Consider the following 16,251-nt stretch of genomic DNA (forward strand, 5'->3'; position numbering starts at 1 on the left):
TGAAGAATTACACATAGGAAGTCAAAATATTAGGTTTGAATACACAATGGGTGGTCGGAAAATCGAGAGTCCGCCTTATGAGAAGGATTTAGGAGTCACAGTGGACTCTAAGCTGTCAACTTCTCATCAGTGTTCAGAAGCCATTAAGAAGGCTAACAGACTGTCAGGTTATATAGCGCCTTGATGTGTGGAGTACAAGTCACAGGAGGCTCTGCTCAACCTTTATAACACACTGGTGAGGCCTCATCTGGAGTCCTGGGTGTAGTTTGGGTCTCCATAAAGACACAGCAGCACTAGAGAAGGTCCAGAAAAGAGCGACGAGGCTGATTCAGGGCTACAGGGATGAGTTATGAGGAAAGATTAAAAGAGCTGAGCCTTCACAGTTTAAATAAAAGAAGATTAAGAGAAGACCTAACTGAAGTGTTTAAAATGATGAAGCTAATTAGTGCAGAGGATCGAGATGGTGACTTTAAAATGAGGTCATCAAGAACACGGGGACACAGTGAAGGGGGAATTTCACACAAACATTAGGAAGTTTTTCTTTACAAAGAACGACAGACACTTGGAATAAGCGACCAGGTAGTGTGGTGGACAGTAAGACGTTAGGGACTTTCAAAAGTCGACTTGATGTTTTCTTGGAGGATACAAGTGGACAGGACTGGCGAGCTTTGTTGGGCTGAATGGCCTGCTCTCGTCCAGAGTGTCCTAATGTTCTATAGTAGCAGGCAGACCAGTCCACAGTTTAGGGGGTCCTGTAACTGAAAGCTCGACCTCCCACTGTTATTTTATTAATCCTAGGAATTCTAAGCAGACCGGCAGGTTTGTAAGTCACGAGAAGTTCAGATAAGTAAGTCGGACCTCCGCCATTTAAGGCTTTATATGTTAAAAGGAGGATTTTGAAATCTGCCCCAAACTTAACTGGGCGCCAGTGTGAGGACTTGAGGACTGGAGTTGTGTGTTCATATTTTCTCATTCTTGTATTAATTCTTGCAGCAGCATTTTGGATTAACTGTCGGCTTATAAAGAACAGTTTGAACATCCAGTGAGCGGCGCATTGCAGTAGTCAGTCCTACTAGAAATAAGTCCAGGAATTCATTCCTCAGAATCCTGTTTATTTAGAAAGCACCTTAATTTGTCAACATTTTTAAGATGGAAGAAACCCGATTTGGACAACTTCATGATGTGAGCTTCAAATGACCTGCTAGATTCAAAGAGAACTCCTCGATTCAGTGAAATGAATGGGGACTCCAACGGAGTTAAATGATGACAGAATATTGTTGTGATCAGCGTCACTCGCTCTAATAATTCACATCTCTGTTTAAAGACGAGTCGTTCTCATCCATTCACTCCTTTAATTCACTAATTAAAGACAACATCGGAGAAACTTCATTTGATCTAAAAGAAGGTAGAACTGGGTGTCCTCTGCGTACGAGTGATGTGTCCTAATGAGAGATCCCAGTGGACGCCGGTCAAGTGACAACAGTGACAGTCCGAGTCCTGAGCCCTGCGGGACACCATATCTCACTTCTGTGTGTAATGATGGAGTCCTGTCAGCACAAACCATCATGTCGAATGAAATAAACACAGCCTTTACAATTGTCTGCATTACCCAAAAGGCTTTCTATTGGCTGCATTTTGTACATTTGAAACAAAAATTACAGCAAACATTACAAGTTTACAATGACAAATATTCTGGGTGAAGGGGACGTCTTGTCATTAAAGGTGTTTCACGGTGACAAACCTCTTAGGTGTAAATATAATGAAATGTCTTTAAATGTAAACCAAGAATACCAAAGAGCAGAAAATAGAAAAGTGTGTGCACCAAAGTGCCAGAAGGATGGGTCCGGCATGGCGCCTTGTGTTGGAGCAGACAGCAGGACGATATTTGACTGAACGGCCTGGCAGGGTGGCCTTTTGAATATTTCACCATTCTTTTAATAGTCAGAATAAAGTTCACTTTCAGGCCTTCAGTCCTTGCCACTGTCCAAACAACAGGTTAGATTGAGAGCGCAGATGTGCTGTCAAAGCAGGCCATTATGGAGAAGCGGACCACCACTGATCGTGACAAACTCCACGTTTTAAGCTAACACTGGGAAAGCCTTTATTTGTGAGTGTTTTTAAGTGAATTTACATTCCCTGACTTGTTCAGATCATGTGTAAGAGCGATTGACGCTGGCATCACTTATAACTGGACATCCTTATCTTTTTGACCATTTTCAGGGTATTTCAGTCTGAACTGTTGAGGTCATCCAGTCTGTTAGTCTATCCCACCCCATCCACTATGGCGTTCATCTCTCTCTCTCTCTATAAATATATGTTTTATTGTCCCTCCTTTCCTGGCAACTCTCTGGTCACATCTGCTTCTGTCTGGGTTTGGAGACAAAGGCAGGAAAAAAAAAGAACTCCTTTTTGGTGTCCTACAGTAGAAGCAGGACCTGAATGAGTTAGTAATGATAACAAATGCCATTTTTTCTGGTGCCAGGCTTCATGTAACTTAAAATACTTGGCAGCGCAAACAACAAGCACAGCTTAACTCGTCCGTCCATCCATCCACAAGGTCAGTAACCAGGCCAGGATTTGAATCCCAAACTTCGGAGCGGTGAAGCTGCAGAACTAAACTGTGCGCCACTCGGCATTCTCAAGAACTGAAAGAGTGAGAGGGGGTGGGCGCTGCCAGTTAACTAAGTTCATGCCTCGTCCGCTAGTTTTATATCTTCAGGTGTCCAGTTCTGTTATATTCTAGACGAAAGTGTTTAACGATTACTGAGCAGCGTTGTTTCCCACGAGGGCGTCCGTCGTCAGACTTCTCGGGTGGCTTCAGTCAGCAGCGGCTGTAATTCGCTGTTTCCGGATAACCTGGGACGAATCCCGTCAACGATAGGAGGGTTAAGGCGTGACGATGACGTCACGACGTTCGTACGTAACCTTCTGGCGGGCGACTCGAAGTGCGCGAAAAAAGACGGAAGAAGAAAGGTAAACAAATCGGCGCATCGCTGCGTTCGGGCGGCGAGTTCTTTTGCACGATGCAGACCTCCAGCTGCAAGATTGACGATGTCAAGCTGCTCTTAGTGAAGATTCACCAGAACCTGCAGTGTCCAATCTGGTGAGTAGCGCCACCCGTGTAGCCGTACACGAAGCTTCATTCTGTACACGTTCGGGAACTGCTGCTCGTTGTCAAATTCACTCGCGAGTGGCGTATCGTTTTCTACATTTGTGACTTGTCTTTAAAAACTGATGCAGTTAAACGAGATGGTAAACACCCGAGGACTTTGTGTTGGCAACAAATAATAATGAAGCCTATCGACATTACTGCTTTTTACACAGAGCAGACAATAATATCCTACTTCAGCTTCGCAAGTCGGCGGGGCTGTGGGGGGCTTCATTTGAGTTTTTCATCTGGATGTCTCCGAAGTAATGGCATCAGTTGTATATTGTTGCTGAGGTTTATTTTACTTCTCCTAGATTCTTTTCATAAATGACAAGTCTTTATTTTGGTGTGGATGTGCGTATTTTTAAAGATGATTTCACATTTACTGCCCAGGGATTTCTTCCTGCCTTGCGCCCTGTGTTGGCTGGGATTGGCTCCAGCAGACCCTGTGTTAGGCTAATGGTTGGATGGATGGATGGATTTCACATTTAACCAGACTTTCCCATTTTGAAGCAGCGACGTTTCCAGTTTTACACATCATGACATTTCAGAGTCGTGCTTCTGACACCAAAGCAAAGTTCACTAATCCAATTCCAGGTTATTAGTGCTACATTTTCAAGATCAGGTTGCCAGTTTTCTTCCCAATTCACGGTGGCAATGGTGGGTCAAAATGTTTGAATAAACATCCGTAAAAAAGCTGGGATACAAATGTACCTTCTGTGGTAGAACACCACCAATAATCGGCAGTGAAAACCTGCACACCAAAGCTATGTAGCGCTGTGTAGCCGGGCACTAGAGACATGTCACATCTGCCAGGCCGCACCGTAACATGCAAGAGTAAGCATCCAAACGAACTGAACATGATCAGTGTGTTGCTGCTATAAAGTCGTCCATTTGGCCGTTTACGCTTGGTGTCTCCTTCCAGTTTATTTGTGGGAATTGGAAAGAGGTCTCCAGAACTGCAAGGTTACTGAAAGCTTGAAGGTCGTCATTAGCAGAACTCCGAGCAGAGGTAGCAGCACTTGACACTCATGGCTGCATTCCCTTTTGTATTCCGAGGACAACACCATTAAATGAGTACCTTTAGGTTTCACTGATTGAAATTGGACCCTGGAGTTAAAGGAAATCGCTCAAGAATAGTAATGAGGGAGGACACCTGGACTTGCATCAGTAATGGTGTAAAGTCTCACAAAAAGGGAACGTCTCTTATGACTGCACTTTAGATTAGCAGTAATTGAACATATCAACATATGCGGTCCATTTTAGAATGTATGATTCACTTTAAAGACAGCTTACATTCCCTGCTAATGAGATAGCATTCCTAAAGACTTGTTTTATAAACTTATTTAAAATACTGACTTCAGTCAGGAAAACATATACCTGGGGCAAGAGGCAGTGTGCTCCAATTAAGAGACAAAAATACTTGAAGGAATACAGAATGTGTCATTTAAAAGAACACCGCGGTCACACTGTTTTAGTCTACAGAACAGCAACCTCCCTCATGTCTGATTTGACTCGAATGTCAGGTTTGTCAGAATTTGTTTTTGTAAGGCCTGTGGGAGGAAACCGAGAAAGTTCACTAATTATTCTTCAATTAGGAATTTATCGCCTTTAAACATTTTGGATATTTTGGTTGAAAATAAGTGCTTATCATTAAAAACCCTGGTGCCCTACCTGATGTTTCCAGTAATTTTCAGTTGTGGACGTCATTTCAATAAGCTTAGCAAGTCCAGGGCAGTGTGACGTCCTCAGTGATTTCTCGGTCCTTCTAATCTGCAGGTTTGACCAGTTCAGGTGGTCTTCATTCTCATTATTTTGTCCAGCTTTAGTGATATTACACTTCAGTTACTGAGAATGAATTTTAATATTCCATACCTGGGGGGCAGCATTCTGCTGAATGGGGCCATTAGGAGCTCGGAGGTCTATGGTTTAGTTTTTCTTCTTTGGCATTGTGGAGGATAATAATAATAATAACTTTATTTATATAGCACCTTATTATACATTTACATGCAACTCAAGGTGCTTTCCAAAGAGTAATGAACAAAAACAATAGAAATATACCATAGTTACTTAAATATTATCTTTGATTAATATCAACAACTAAGCCTGTAAGCCCTTGCACTTCCTAAGTGTGAAATGTCTTGTTTCAGCCTGGACCTGATGAAGGAGCCGGTTGCCACACGCTGTGATCACCAGTTTTGCAGGTAGGTATTGTGCTACCCTGAAGTGGTTTGGTGGGCTAATGAAAATACACGAGTTGCATGGAGGCTTTGTCACAGAATTAGGTGAGTGTGATATAAAATGAGAGACTGGATGAGTGGCAGGATGAGAATATGGCCCCTCTTCATGACAGAGATGAAGTTAGGCTGGGTTTTGGGTGACGTAATCCTAGCCATGGAGCAGTGGAAAGCCAGGCATGGGGAGCCTTTGGCTGTAATGCTGCTGTGTGGAACAGACAGACGGACGGACGGACGGACGGACGGAGCGAGCTCCTGGCCAGCAGCAAGACATCCTAGTGGCTGTGAACGTTTGGCATTAGTTTTGACAGACATGGCATTCAATCACTAAATAATCATATTGCAGTTCTAGATGCTCAAGTCTGTATTGATTTGGATAAGCAGGCCAGGAGAAATGTCACCTTTCCTACCCTAAAGGACCAATGATCCTCCAGAGGTCTCCCTTTTATGGAGTTCGCTGTTAACTGTCTTCCACTCATCAATCTTCTGATGATTACAAAATATTCTTACTGTATGTTTAAAAGGATATTTTTGTGTTTGTACTGTAAGTCAAGCAGTCATCTCATCGTCCAGTTTGCATTTCCTGATGGGGGGCACAGAAAGAAGAATATCTTTAAAGAAATCGCACTGCCATGACAAGTCGAGCACATCATCCGCAATTACAAATATAATAAAATTATAACGAAAGCAGAATAGTAAAGTAAAACAGTACGTAGTATGCTCTGTCAGGAATGCATTCAAATGTTTCGTTGTTGTCGTATTATTTATTGATTTACTTATTATTTTTCATGATATATGATCTTGTCTTTCAAGACAGTAATCAGTGTGATTTGGGTACATTTTGTCTGTGATTAGCTGTACTTGCTACTCCATCTTGCCTGAAAATGATTGCTCTACCAAACAATGTGGATGTCACTGCATGCTTGCCACCCCAGTCTTCTGCACAGGGTGCCATCTGCTCTCCGTCTTCTTGCCTAAAATGCTTCACTGTGTGACCTGTTTGCTAAGAAACGTCTCCAACTTTGCTTGTTTCTTTTCCCTGTGAAGGTTTTGTATGTTGAAGCTTTTGAGCAGAGCCAAAGGAGGACCAGCACAATGCCCATTGTGCAAAAGCCAAGTGACGAAGAGGTAAGAATGCTAGCTGCTGGCGCTGCCATGCTTTGTTTCACTGTGGCATTAGTGACTGCCGATCTACCTTTAGGCTCGGCCACACCTGAATTCACCAGGACGGACACTTTTTCATTGTTTGCTTTGACAGGAGTCTTCAGGACAGTCCTCGCTTTAAATTACTTGTCGACGGTTTGTTGAGAACGATTTGTGCTTATGAGCGTGACACAGGGAGTGACTGTGAGTAGGCAATACTGAGGCGTGCATCTGCTTCACGGGTGACAGTGGAGTGAAATCGGCTTTCATTTTTGATCTGTCTTCTGTCTACAGTCCACATCGATGTCCGGAGCTGTCAGCATGAATCCTCTCAGAGCTCTCATGCCAACTTCAGGAAGCATGTGCCCCCCACACGTAGAGAGAGGAGTGAAGCAGATGGGGTGAGGTGTCATACCTGTGCACTAGTAACGTGTGTCAGGTGGGGTGCTTGTAATGAAGGGGATCCTTTATCTGGATGTGTTGGAGTCCATTGTTCTGCTGGGAAGATGTGCAACAGACCTCCTGAAATAATATACCGTATATTATGGGGCACTTGACTTGGTGCGGGCTGAACTTGCTGTATTTTGTCTCCACAGGAGATTCCGTCCCCCACTGTTGTTACAGAAGTGGTCAGTAGAAAGTCCTCCATTCAGAGAAAGAGGCGCATGCTGGAAACAGGAGGGCTAATGTACGTCGAAACGGGTGAGTGAGGAGCAGCTTCGACTTGTGCTTCTTTTGCCCACTTTGTCACACGCTCTCCCATAAGTTGTTCTTTCTTGTATTTTTTTCTGTTTTGTGCCTTCAGACTCAAAGGTGTTGCTCTTTGGAAGGAAGTCCTCTAAACCGTAAGTCTGCTGATTTATTTTCTGCTGTGGTGTTTGTGTGTGCGTCTGATCATTTTGTAAGCTTGGCTCTGCATTGGCAGGATCTTGGCGATCTTACGTTAATGTCTGTCTGTGCCCCTTCTGAGTGAACTCTGCTTTTATTCTCAGACGACAAGAGCCTGGCTTACAGCATGGCGGAGTGGATAGCGCTCGGTCTGCTCGACGAAGTCAGAGGAAGCCCCGACCTCCTGAAGTGGGTATGAACTTCTGTGCAGCTTATGCTTTGTGATTTAAGTGATACTCCGGTCATTTTAAATACTAAGTGACTACATTTACTTTATTACTTGCTGTGGAGATGCTAGGTTTGTTACTTCACATCCGTAGTCTGCAGCTCGTTGTTTCATTTGCACTTCCTTTTCTGCTTCTGCAACTGTTCACTGGTGTGTCAGGAAGGAATCTGAAGGTTCAGGCATGTCATGTCATGGTCTGGTTTGGTTCCTGGCGCAGTTTGATTGTTCTTGAGGAGAGACACTTGTTTACATCCGGGATTAACTCTAAAGCCTTGCCGTGGAGTTTGGTCTTGTCTTGCGTTTAAGCAGATAGAATTGTAGGAATTCATATGCTCTTGGTGTTTCTGATGCTCCTCCTGTACTTCTCTGATGCCTTTTTCTGTGGAAATCAATTGAATTCTATGAGGGACTAATAAATATTATTAGAGTACCTGTACATTTCTTCAACCTTCACACTAGTGTTGCACATTTAAGGCTGAGGTTTCTGTTAGCTTGCAACACCTCAGGGAGTCTTTATGTTGTGTTTGGGTATAAGAGATTTGTGTCCAGGTATCACTTTTGTGTTTGCTGTAGTACCTTCAAGTCAAGTGGACATAAGAAGAAATTCCATGGCTGTGTCCTGACACATCGTTTAAGTCCACCATAAAGCACAGCTTGGAAGAGAGGAAACCCCAGCGATTCCATCATATCATCATCATCATCATCATGTCCTGAATGCATACCCTGCCTCAAAAGGTTCACGTAACACTGTGTTCCCAAAGCAGCCTAATTCAGTTCAGGCCCATGGGAGCTGGAGCCTACCCTGGCAGGACAAGAAAGGAGAACAGGTTAGGATGGCATTGCATGGCCCAATCACAAACGCAGACACGCAGGGCCAGTTTGGACTGCCGATTAACACGCCGGTCTTTGGGCAAAACCCTACACTTGAACTACAACTGCGTACTCTGCATCTGTGATGGAGCAGCACTAATCACTGGGTGGAAAAATGACGCTGCTACATTCATGTTAGCAATCCTTCAGGATTTCATGTGTGGCCTCGCAATTTAACGATTTGAGATCATTGAATTAGTTTGTTAAGGGTGCTGTCCCTTTGTTGTGTCATCGAGTTATTGTTATCAGTACGCTGTTTTAGGTACACATTCTGTCCAATGAAAATCTACAGAAATGCGTCCTTGCCGTTCAAGTGTACTGCGCAGCGATTCGGTGCTGTTTAGTACGCTAGTTAGACAGATACGTACGAGCTCACTCAAGCAAGGCAGGTCTTTGTGAATTAAAGATGTCGTCTTCTTAATATTATTGCTGAATTTGGTGTGAGGCAACTATTTAGAATCATATTTTTTTTTTATATTTTTGAACAATTCTGACCATCTTCTAAGACCTGTTAACTGGTCGGACTGTAAGACTAGACTATCATTGAGTAATGTGCCAGTTACTAAACTGGAGGAATGCTTAGAATATCTGATAGCTTGTGGAACCCAAACTTGCGTGTCTGTGTTTCCCCCAGTGCACCGCAGTGTGGCTGCACGTCCCAAATGCAGTTTATGTCGCTTATTCTTCCAGCCCTAGTTACGCCCTCTCAAAGCCACCGGCACTCTCCTCGTGTCTGTTAGTCCCGATCCCCACCTGGCAGCAACAGGAAATCTGCCCCACTAGATGCCCGTTCTCTTCCTCAGGGCTGGCAGCCGAGCCTGTTGTTGCAGTTTTGTGCGTCTGCTTGAGTTGGCCATGATGATTTACTTTTAGCACAAGGCCAGTAGCTCAGTCTGCACTTGGCGCTCTCTGCGTGACTCTGAGGGAGTAAAAGCACTTTATCTGCGTGTGCTCGAGATATAAAATCAGAAATAATTGAAAGCAGTCATAACTTCATTCCATGTACTTTAGAAACTGTGGGACAGTGTTCGCTATTGAACGTTGGCCTGTGATTTAATTGCATAGCTGCAGTGCTTGTACTTTTTTTTTACTTTTAACGCTCAACCACATGTATATCGACACACTGTTAATCGCAGCAGGAAGGACCCGATGAAGAAATTCCTAATTGCAACAATGAAACTCAACTGTAAATTCCTTAAACCTACGAGCTTCCTCAAAATGTTAGCTTTATGCTGCATCTTCTCCCTTGAGGAACTGCACAGTGTTCATTCTGCTTACTGCTTTACCTCGATGTGTATTCTCTGCAGTAATGGCCACGTCTTTTTATTAGTAGCCGTGGTCTTGTAGTCATTTGTCAAGTTATGATTTCTGTGTGCCGGTGCAGTGATGATGATGATGATGATGAGGAGGGGCAGTTTGACATTCCTTTATTATGATGACAATACAACTGTGGATACAATAACTACCATCATGAAGCCTGCCAGTAGCCATGTTCAAAACGTCACCTGTTGAAAATAACAAGTTGTAATCAGTAAAACCAAAGGACTTTGCTGTACATTGCAGAGAACACAGCTTAGCGTAACGAGGAAGAGTTTTTATTGAAACTCTGGTCTGCAGTAGATGCTGCAGGGCTTTCAACAAGGCATACGATCTCTCAGTAGCCAAGCAAGTCAAACACATGGACAATCGACACACGCACAGAATGAGTGGCACCTATGATGAATGAGCGGCAATACTGTAAAGAGAGAAAGAACCTTAGATTTCAGATTTCGTGGGATTACACGAGTCCTTGCACGGCTAGCAACTGCTGGTTCCAAGTAGCTCCTCATTTGTTTGTCTGTGTTCCTTTAGAGAGCAGTGGTCTGCAGGAAGGACGCAGGGAGTGTGCTGAAGCAGATTCATTACCAACTACATGGGCAGATACAGATCAGGATTACGTCAGCACCCTGAAGCAGTCGGAGAGCCCACATTCTGCAAGTGGAGTACATGACATGGCCGGCAATTCTGATAGAGGAGATCTTCACGTAACTGATAGGAGAACACTTAGTCCAATGACTGACAGAAAAGCAGAGCCACTTGAATCCACTGGTGATGCCGAGGTACGAGTGAGGAAGAGCATCAAGAGAGTTTCTGAGTGGCTCCTGAATGCCACCGAGAGTCCTGCAGTCTCCAGGACAGACGACGACCGTACAGAAAAGAGGAATGATTGTGAAGCTGGCCTGAAACCAGGGGCTCCGGACCCCCGGCATCTTCTAGAGGATGAGGTTTTTGGGAGAGTTTATAGAAGAGAGAAAAGGCAGAGTACTCGTTTAAGCAGGACATCGCTCCCAGACACGAAGAGCTCTGCTGAGTCCTGCTCAGCTTTCAATGAGGAGGAAGCACAAACGCTTGATCAGGTGAATAGCTGGGAATATCTGGATGATTCCGAGAAACCATCCATCTTGAATACAACAAGCATTCAGGCAGCAGAGGGTGAAGATAATGTTTGTGGGGAAGGCGTCTCCACTAAGAACACTGATGCTAGAAAGGAAGGTCTGGCAAGTTCACTGAGGAAGACGAGAGACACTCTGAAGAGTGAGGTGAAGACTGCCGGAGGAGCCCGAAAAAAAAAGAGCCAAAAGTACAAAAAAAAGTACAAACTTACCAGCAGATCCAGCAAAGTTGTTCCACCTTTGGCACTGATTAGTAGGCAGACATCCCAAGGCAGTGATGCTGGCGCTGGCACGAGTGATGGGCACATTAGCTACTGCCCCAGAAGTTCACTGCAGACAGTTGCAAGTGAAGGCTTGAGTGAACATCCTGGCTATCGTATTCAGGAGGCAGCCATAGATGTGGAAGTGGCACATGTGCCGAATCCTGAGAAGACGCTAGAAGTGCTGGGCGTGGAGCAAGTCATTCGTATTCGGTCAGAATCCCAGCAGGCGTCTAATGAAGAGAGGGAGCTAGACCTTGTGGACAGTGAGTTAGACACAGAGCTGCTGTTAAAAGAATTTAAATCTGCTAAACGCAAGTCTTTTCACCTGGAGCCACGTCCAGCTCGGGAACCAGAATGTGGTGAAAACCCAATGACTCGAAACGTCCAGGCTAGTGGGACTGCTGCCCTCGGTCCAGTAGAAAAGCTGCCTCACGTCACCACGGAGGAAACGTCCTGGCCAGGGGCCACCCACTCCCCTGAGACATCTGAGAGCAGTGCAGAGTCCCGGCCAGAGGGTGAGCTCTGTACTTCTTTGACCCCAGATGGGTTGCTCCAACGTCAGTCCCCAAGTGTGGGCCACCGAAAGAAGGCCGCGCAAAGGTTACAGTCCTCCGATTCTGGCTGTAGTGAAGATGAGGTGCTCCCTTCACTCAATGAGCTGTTTGGAAAAAGAAATCAACAAATGTTGACACCCAGGGGTGAAAGGTCAAACCCTGAAGGAGGAGAGACGCAAGAATCTTGCAGGAATGGCTGTTTCTCTTCAAGTCAGGACCTCTTTTCTACCCCACCTCTTCTCAAGCATCAACAACATCTTGTCCCTCGAGGTGTGTCCCAAAATGACACAAAGGGTGGCTGTGCTGAGAAAGGACTGGAGCATGCAGGTAGGTCTGTGCGCCAGGTTGGTGGAGGCAAGTTTGTGCAAAGTACAGCAAGTCATGATGGTTTGTTTTTGCAGACGTCGAGACTCTGAAATGCGAAAGGTCTGGCAAGAAGGGCAGCACGCTGGTGGATGACTGCTCTGGAGAGGAGCTCCTCACTACCCAGGTAAACGGCTTTTCACAAACTCTCGCTCAGTTCTTCTACCTAATACTGATAACTAAACGCATGTTAAGGGCAATCTAGTGAAGAGGATGGCTCCAAATTATTAATGATTAATATGATTGGCACAGTAATGATTGATTGATGAGACATGTGGAGATGTTTCTGCCATCGCCCTTTAACGTTTACTCATTTGGCCGACCCGTTTATTCAAGGCGATTTTCAACATTTATGATACAGTTGGTTGCATTTCTTTTGGCTTTCCGATTGGAGCCCAGGCAGGTCAAGTGACTTCTTTATGGTCACACGGTGTCAGTCGTGGGATTTCAAGTCCAAAGCCTTACCCACTACAGCACTCTACCACTGTGATATGCGGCCCTGTCTCTGTTTCGAACAATGGAGTAGAAGCTTACCAAGTAAAAGATGAGAAATCGATTGTGCCAACCTCTAAATTACAGCCCCAGGTTCAAGTGCCAAAGAAAAAAAAAAAAAAGCCCAGTGTTCATCCTGAGGGTTTTCCACATACTTGACATGATACAAATGTTGTCTAAGCCCCCAGCTCACTGGAGGAGCATCTCTACATAAATATTTATTTAGGAAGAGCCACGTCATCCAGAAAGAGAGCCACTGACGGGCATCTTATTGTGGACTTGCACTGTGGAAGGAGGTTCCTTAATGAACAAATCATTCAAGGAATCCTTGGCCATAACCAGTATGGTTTCAGACATAGCATATACTGCGGTGGGCTGGCGCTCTGCCCGGGGTTTGTTCCTGCCTTGCCCTCTGCGTTGGCTGGGATTGGCTCCAGCAGACCCCCGTGACCCTGTGTTAGGGTATAGCGGGTTGGATAATGACTGACCGACATATACTGATCGATGTTCATTTTCCAGGTCCGTATATTTCAATGCAGAGCTGCCCTGGGTGTTGGATAAGAACTCCTAGTAGAGAGTGAGACGTTCCCATCTCAAGTCATGTGATACGAGTAGAAATGCGATGACGTCTTGGTCATGTCAATAATAACACCGGGGGGTAAATACTGCATGATCGGGGGGGTCACTTCAGAAGACTGCCCGGGCGTCAGGCTTGTAGAAATGCATACTGCGGGTTGATGCCACTCAGCTGGAGCTGCAGCCCACCGTCTGCCCATGTGCAGTTACTGAGGAGCAGCCCAGTGCATTACAGACAGCTGATTGAGGCAATGCAGTCGAATGAACGTAATAACAGTCCACTTGTGCTTGTGATTCGTGTTTAGCAAAAAGTCAAAATGCAGCAAGATTTGCGACAAATTGAGCTGGAGATGGCAGTCCTGGAAGCGGCACTCAAGGAACAGAGCACACAGGACGCCGAGGGCCCTCCATCTGGAGAAAAAGGTTTGACTGAAGTGCCAGGACTGAAGTGACCCATGCCTGACCATGCCATTCATTACTGACTTGATCCTTTATTTAAAAGGAGCCGACCCGAAGAGAAACTTGGCCCATGACGTGAAAGAAGGTGGAGACCCCCGTGCTGCTGTCCCAGTTATTCCTGCCCCTGTGCCACCCCCCTCTGTTGCCAAGGCTAGACTGGAAATTGTGACTTCGGGGCTGAACAGAAATGAAATGGTGAGCTGGTGTTGGAGTGCATGGCTGCTGTGGGCGAGAGTTCCGCTGTCACCCGGTGCCCCTCTGCCACAGCACACCATGAAGCAGACTGTTGGGCTGACGTTTTTTTTTTTTTTATCCTTTGAAGGTACTTGCTAGGCTCTAAGATGTTTTCTTCTCTCTGATTGCAGTTGATGGTACACAAGTTTACGAGGAAGGCTCGGTGCACCTTGGCACCTGAAGTAACCCCACAAACAACACATGTTGTCATCCAAACAGGTGAGATGCTCAGATCTGTGCGATGCCAGCCTGCATGCCGCTTCCCTGTGTTCTACTTACTTATTGATCCTCTTTACAGACGCGGAACTTGTTTGTCAGAGAACCTTAAAGTACTTCCTGGGCATCGCAGGGAGGAAGTGGGTGGTCAGCTTCCAGTGTGAGTAGTGGTGGGGACGGCTGGGGCTGAGGAGAAAGGGGGCTTCTTTGTGACATGTGGCAAATTGCGGCTTGTGTGTTGCAGGGATTGAGGAGAGTTTCCGAAGGGGCAGGCGTCTCCAGGAGGTGAGTAGTTTACACGCAGAAGACGGGCATTTACAGAAAATAAATCATTAGAGGAGCAGGAGGCCACATGTGGGCCTAACGCTGGTGCATCTCCTGATGTCAGGATGAAGAACTGTTTCTCACACTTGTGGAACACCTGCCTGTCAGTGGGTTCCATTCCTGTTCTTGGTGATGAGATCACCTCCTTCCTAACTGTAAAGACACTTCTTCCTTTCAGTCGCTCCTCATTACCCGGACCCGTAGGGCTGGAATTATGTGTAGTCGCAGTCCCTAGCACTGTGATGTCCTCCTTGTAACAAGGCAAAGCAAGGCTACACGTGGGACACTCAGGGCAGTTTTGGTCTGATTTACATCATCAGCAGAAGCCCCCCAATTGTACCCCATTCAGTGTGGACGTTATGTGGTCCTCCTCAATCCCGCTGGTCTTTAATGACGTCGGTGAGGGGTCCACTTGGACAACCCGCACCATCTTAAGTATACCTTTGAAGCCTTTCTCTATCTTGAGCAAAGTATGTGGAGCTAAACTTCTGTAGCAGGGTGTGCCTCATGAATAAATAATGTCCAGCATACCTGAGTAACTGAATTGCAAGCTGCACTGGCCACGCAGACCAGAGTGGACTCAGATACGACTCCTCTGTTTTGCAGTCCGAGTTTGAGGTTAAGGGAGACGTTGTCAATGGACGGGATCACGGTGGCCCAAGGAGGGCGCGGACCCTGGCAGATGGCACGGTAAGCTCCGGTGGGAGGCGATGCTCAGATCTACTTTGTCTGTATCTTCACATCTCCAGAGCTGGCGCAGGTGGTCCTGTCCTCCTATAGGAATCATTCACTGGGTCTTGTTTCCCTTTCAGCTGCCACTCCGTGCTTATGAGGTGTGCTGCTTTGGCCAATTCTGTGACATGACTGCAGGTAGAAAATGGAAAGTCCAGCTAGTGTGCGGTAAGAAGGTGCTGTGGAGATGTTGCCATTCACGGGTGTCTTTTCTTGGTTTTAGGCCAGCTGGAGCTAATGGCTGAGCTGTGTGGCGCCAAAGTGGCTTCAGTCCCCTCCCTGCTGTCCAGCCATCCTGTAAGTAAGAGCAGAGCGGCTAACGGGCCAGATAGCCTCGCTTTGGTGGGCTTCTGATTTTAGAAGGCTGCCACTCCATTGTCAAGTGCCTTGTGCTTCTTAAATTGGGGACTTTTTTTAATGTGTCTTCTTCTTCTTCTTCTTCTTCATAATCCAGGGGCTGATGCCAGTGGTAGTTGTGCAACCGGACCTCCAGGGCGATGGTGCAGAAGATATTCAAGGTAAGCAGAGGTAGTAAAGCCTGCCGAGTATCAGAAACGACTGCCTTTCACCCTAAAAGTGGCTCCGTTGCCCGCTTTTACATTTTGATTTCCTTTCCTTAATTCTTCTGTTCAGCTCTCAAGAGGAAATTCAAAGTGCAGGTTGTGTCGTGGGAGTGGATCCTGGACAGTGTGTCCTGCTTCTCCTGCCAGCAGCTGTCTGACTACGTCCTGTAGCAGAGCTCCTCCTCCTCCTCCTCCTCTCACTTGGACTCTACAGTAACAGTAGAACTGAAGCCAGCCACTCGGCCCTTGCTGCCATCTAGTGGACACACACTATCATTACTGGTTTCAGGTGACCTTAGCTGACCAGATGGCTCTAACAATGCAGGATTCTACGGGTCAGGATGCCAGTTCACATTAAAAAACCTCTTCCTGTGCCAACATCTGAGTCTTTCTTTGGCTTGGGCTTTCAGGACATGAAGGTGCATTTCCAGCCTTAAGGGAAACACTTGAGGGAAATGAGAAATGCAAAATGGTGATACAAGCATGGCATCTGGTCATGGCAAAGTGGGCAGCAGCCCCAGTGGTGGCTCT

General features: G+C 45.9%; 1 protein-coding gene across 1 annotated transcript; it reads left to right on the top strand.

The window, feature by feature from the left end:
• The first annotated feature begins 2,941 nt into the window (after positions 1-2,941).
• LOC120517681 (breast cancer type 1 susceptibility protein homolog) lies at positions 2,942-16,098 on the top strand. Its single transcript, XM_039740122.1, has 20 exons — positions 2,942-3,103; positions 5,299-5,352; positions 6,433-6,513; positions 6,644-6,732; positions 6,823-6,929; positions 7,125-7,230; positions 7,334-7,373; positions 7,521-7,609; positions 10,364-12,088; positions 12,163-12,251; positions 13,498-13,615; positions 13,695-13,846; positions 14,017-14,104; positions 14,184-14,261; positions 14,346-14,386; positions 15,032-15,115; positions 15,238-15,295; positions 15,381-15,454; positions 15,612-15,675; positions 15,791-16,098. The coding sequence occupies exons 1-20, from the start codon at positions 3,024-3,026 to the stop codon at positions 15,889-15,891; spliced, it is 3,318 nt and encodes a 1,105-aa protein (XP_039596056.1). The 5' UTR covers positions 2,942-3,023; the 3' UTR covers positions 15,892-16,098.
• Positions 16,099-16,251: the final 153 nt, after the last annotated feature.

This window comes from Polypterus senegalus, chromosome 17 (assembly GCF_016835505.1).
Source record: "Polypterus senegalus isolate Bchr_013 chromosome 17, ASM1683550v1, whole genome shotgun sequence".
Classification (NCBI taxonomy): domain Eukaryota; kingdom Metazoa; phylum Chordata; class Cladistia; order Polypteriformes; family Polypteridae; genus Polypterus; species Polypterus senegalus.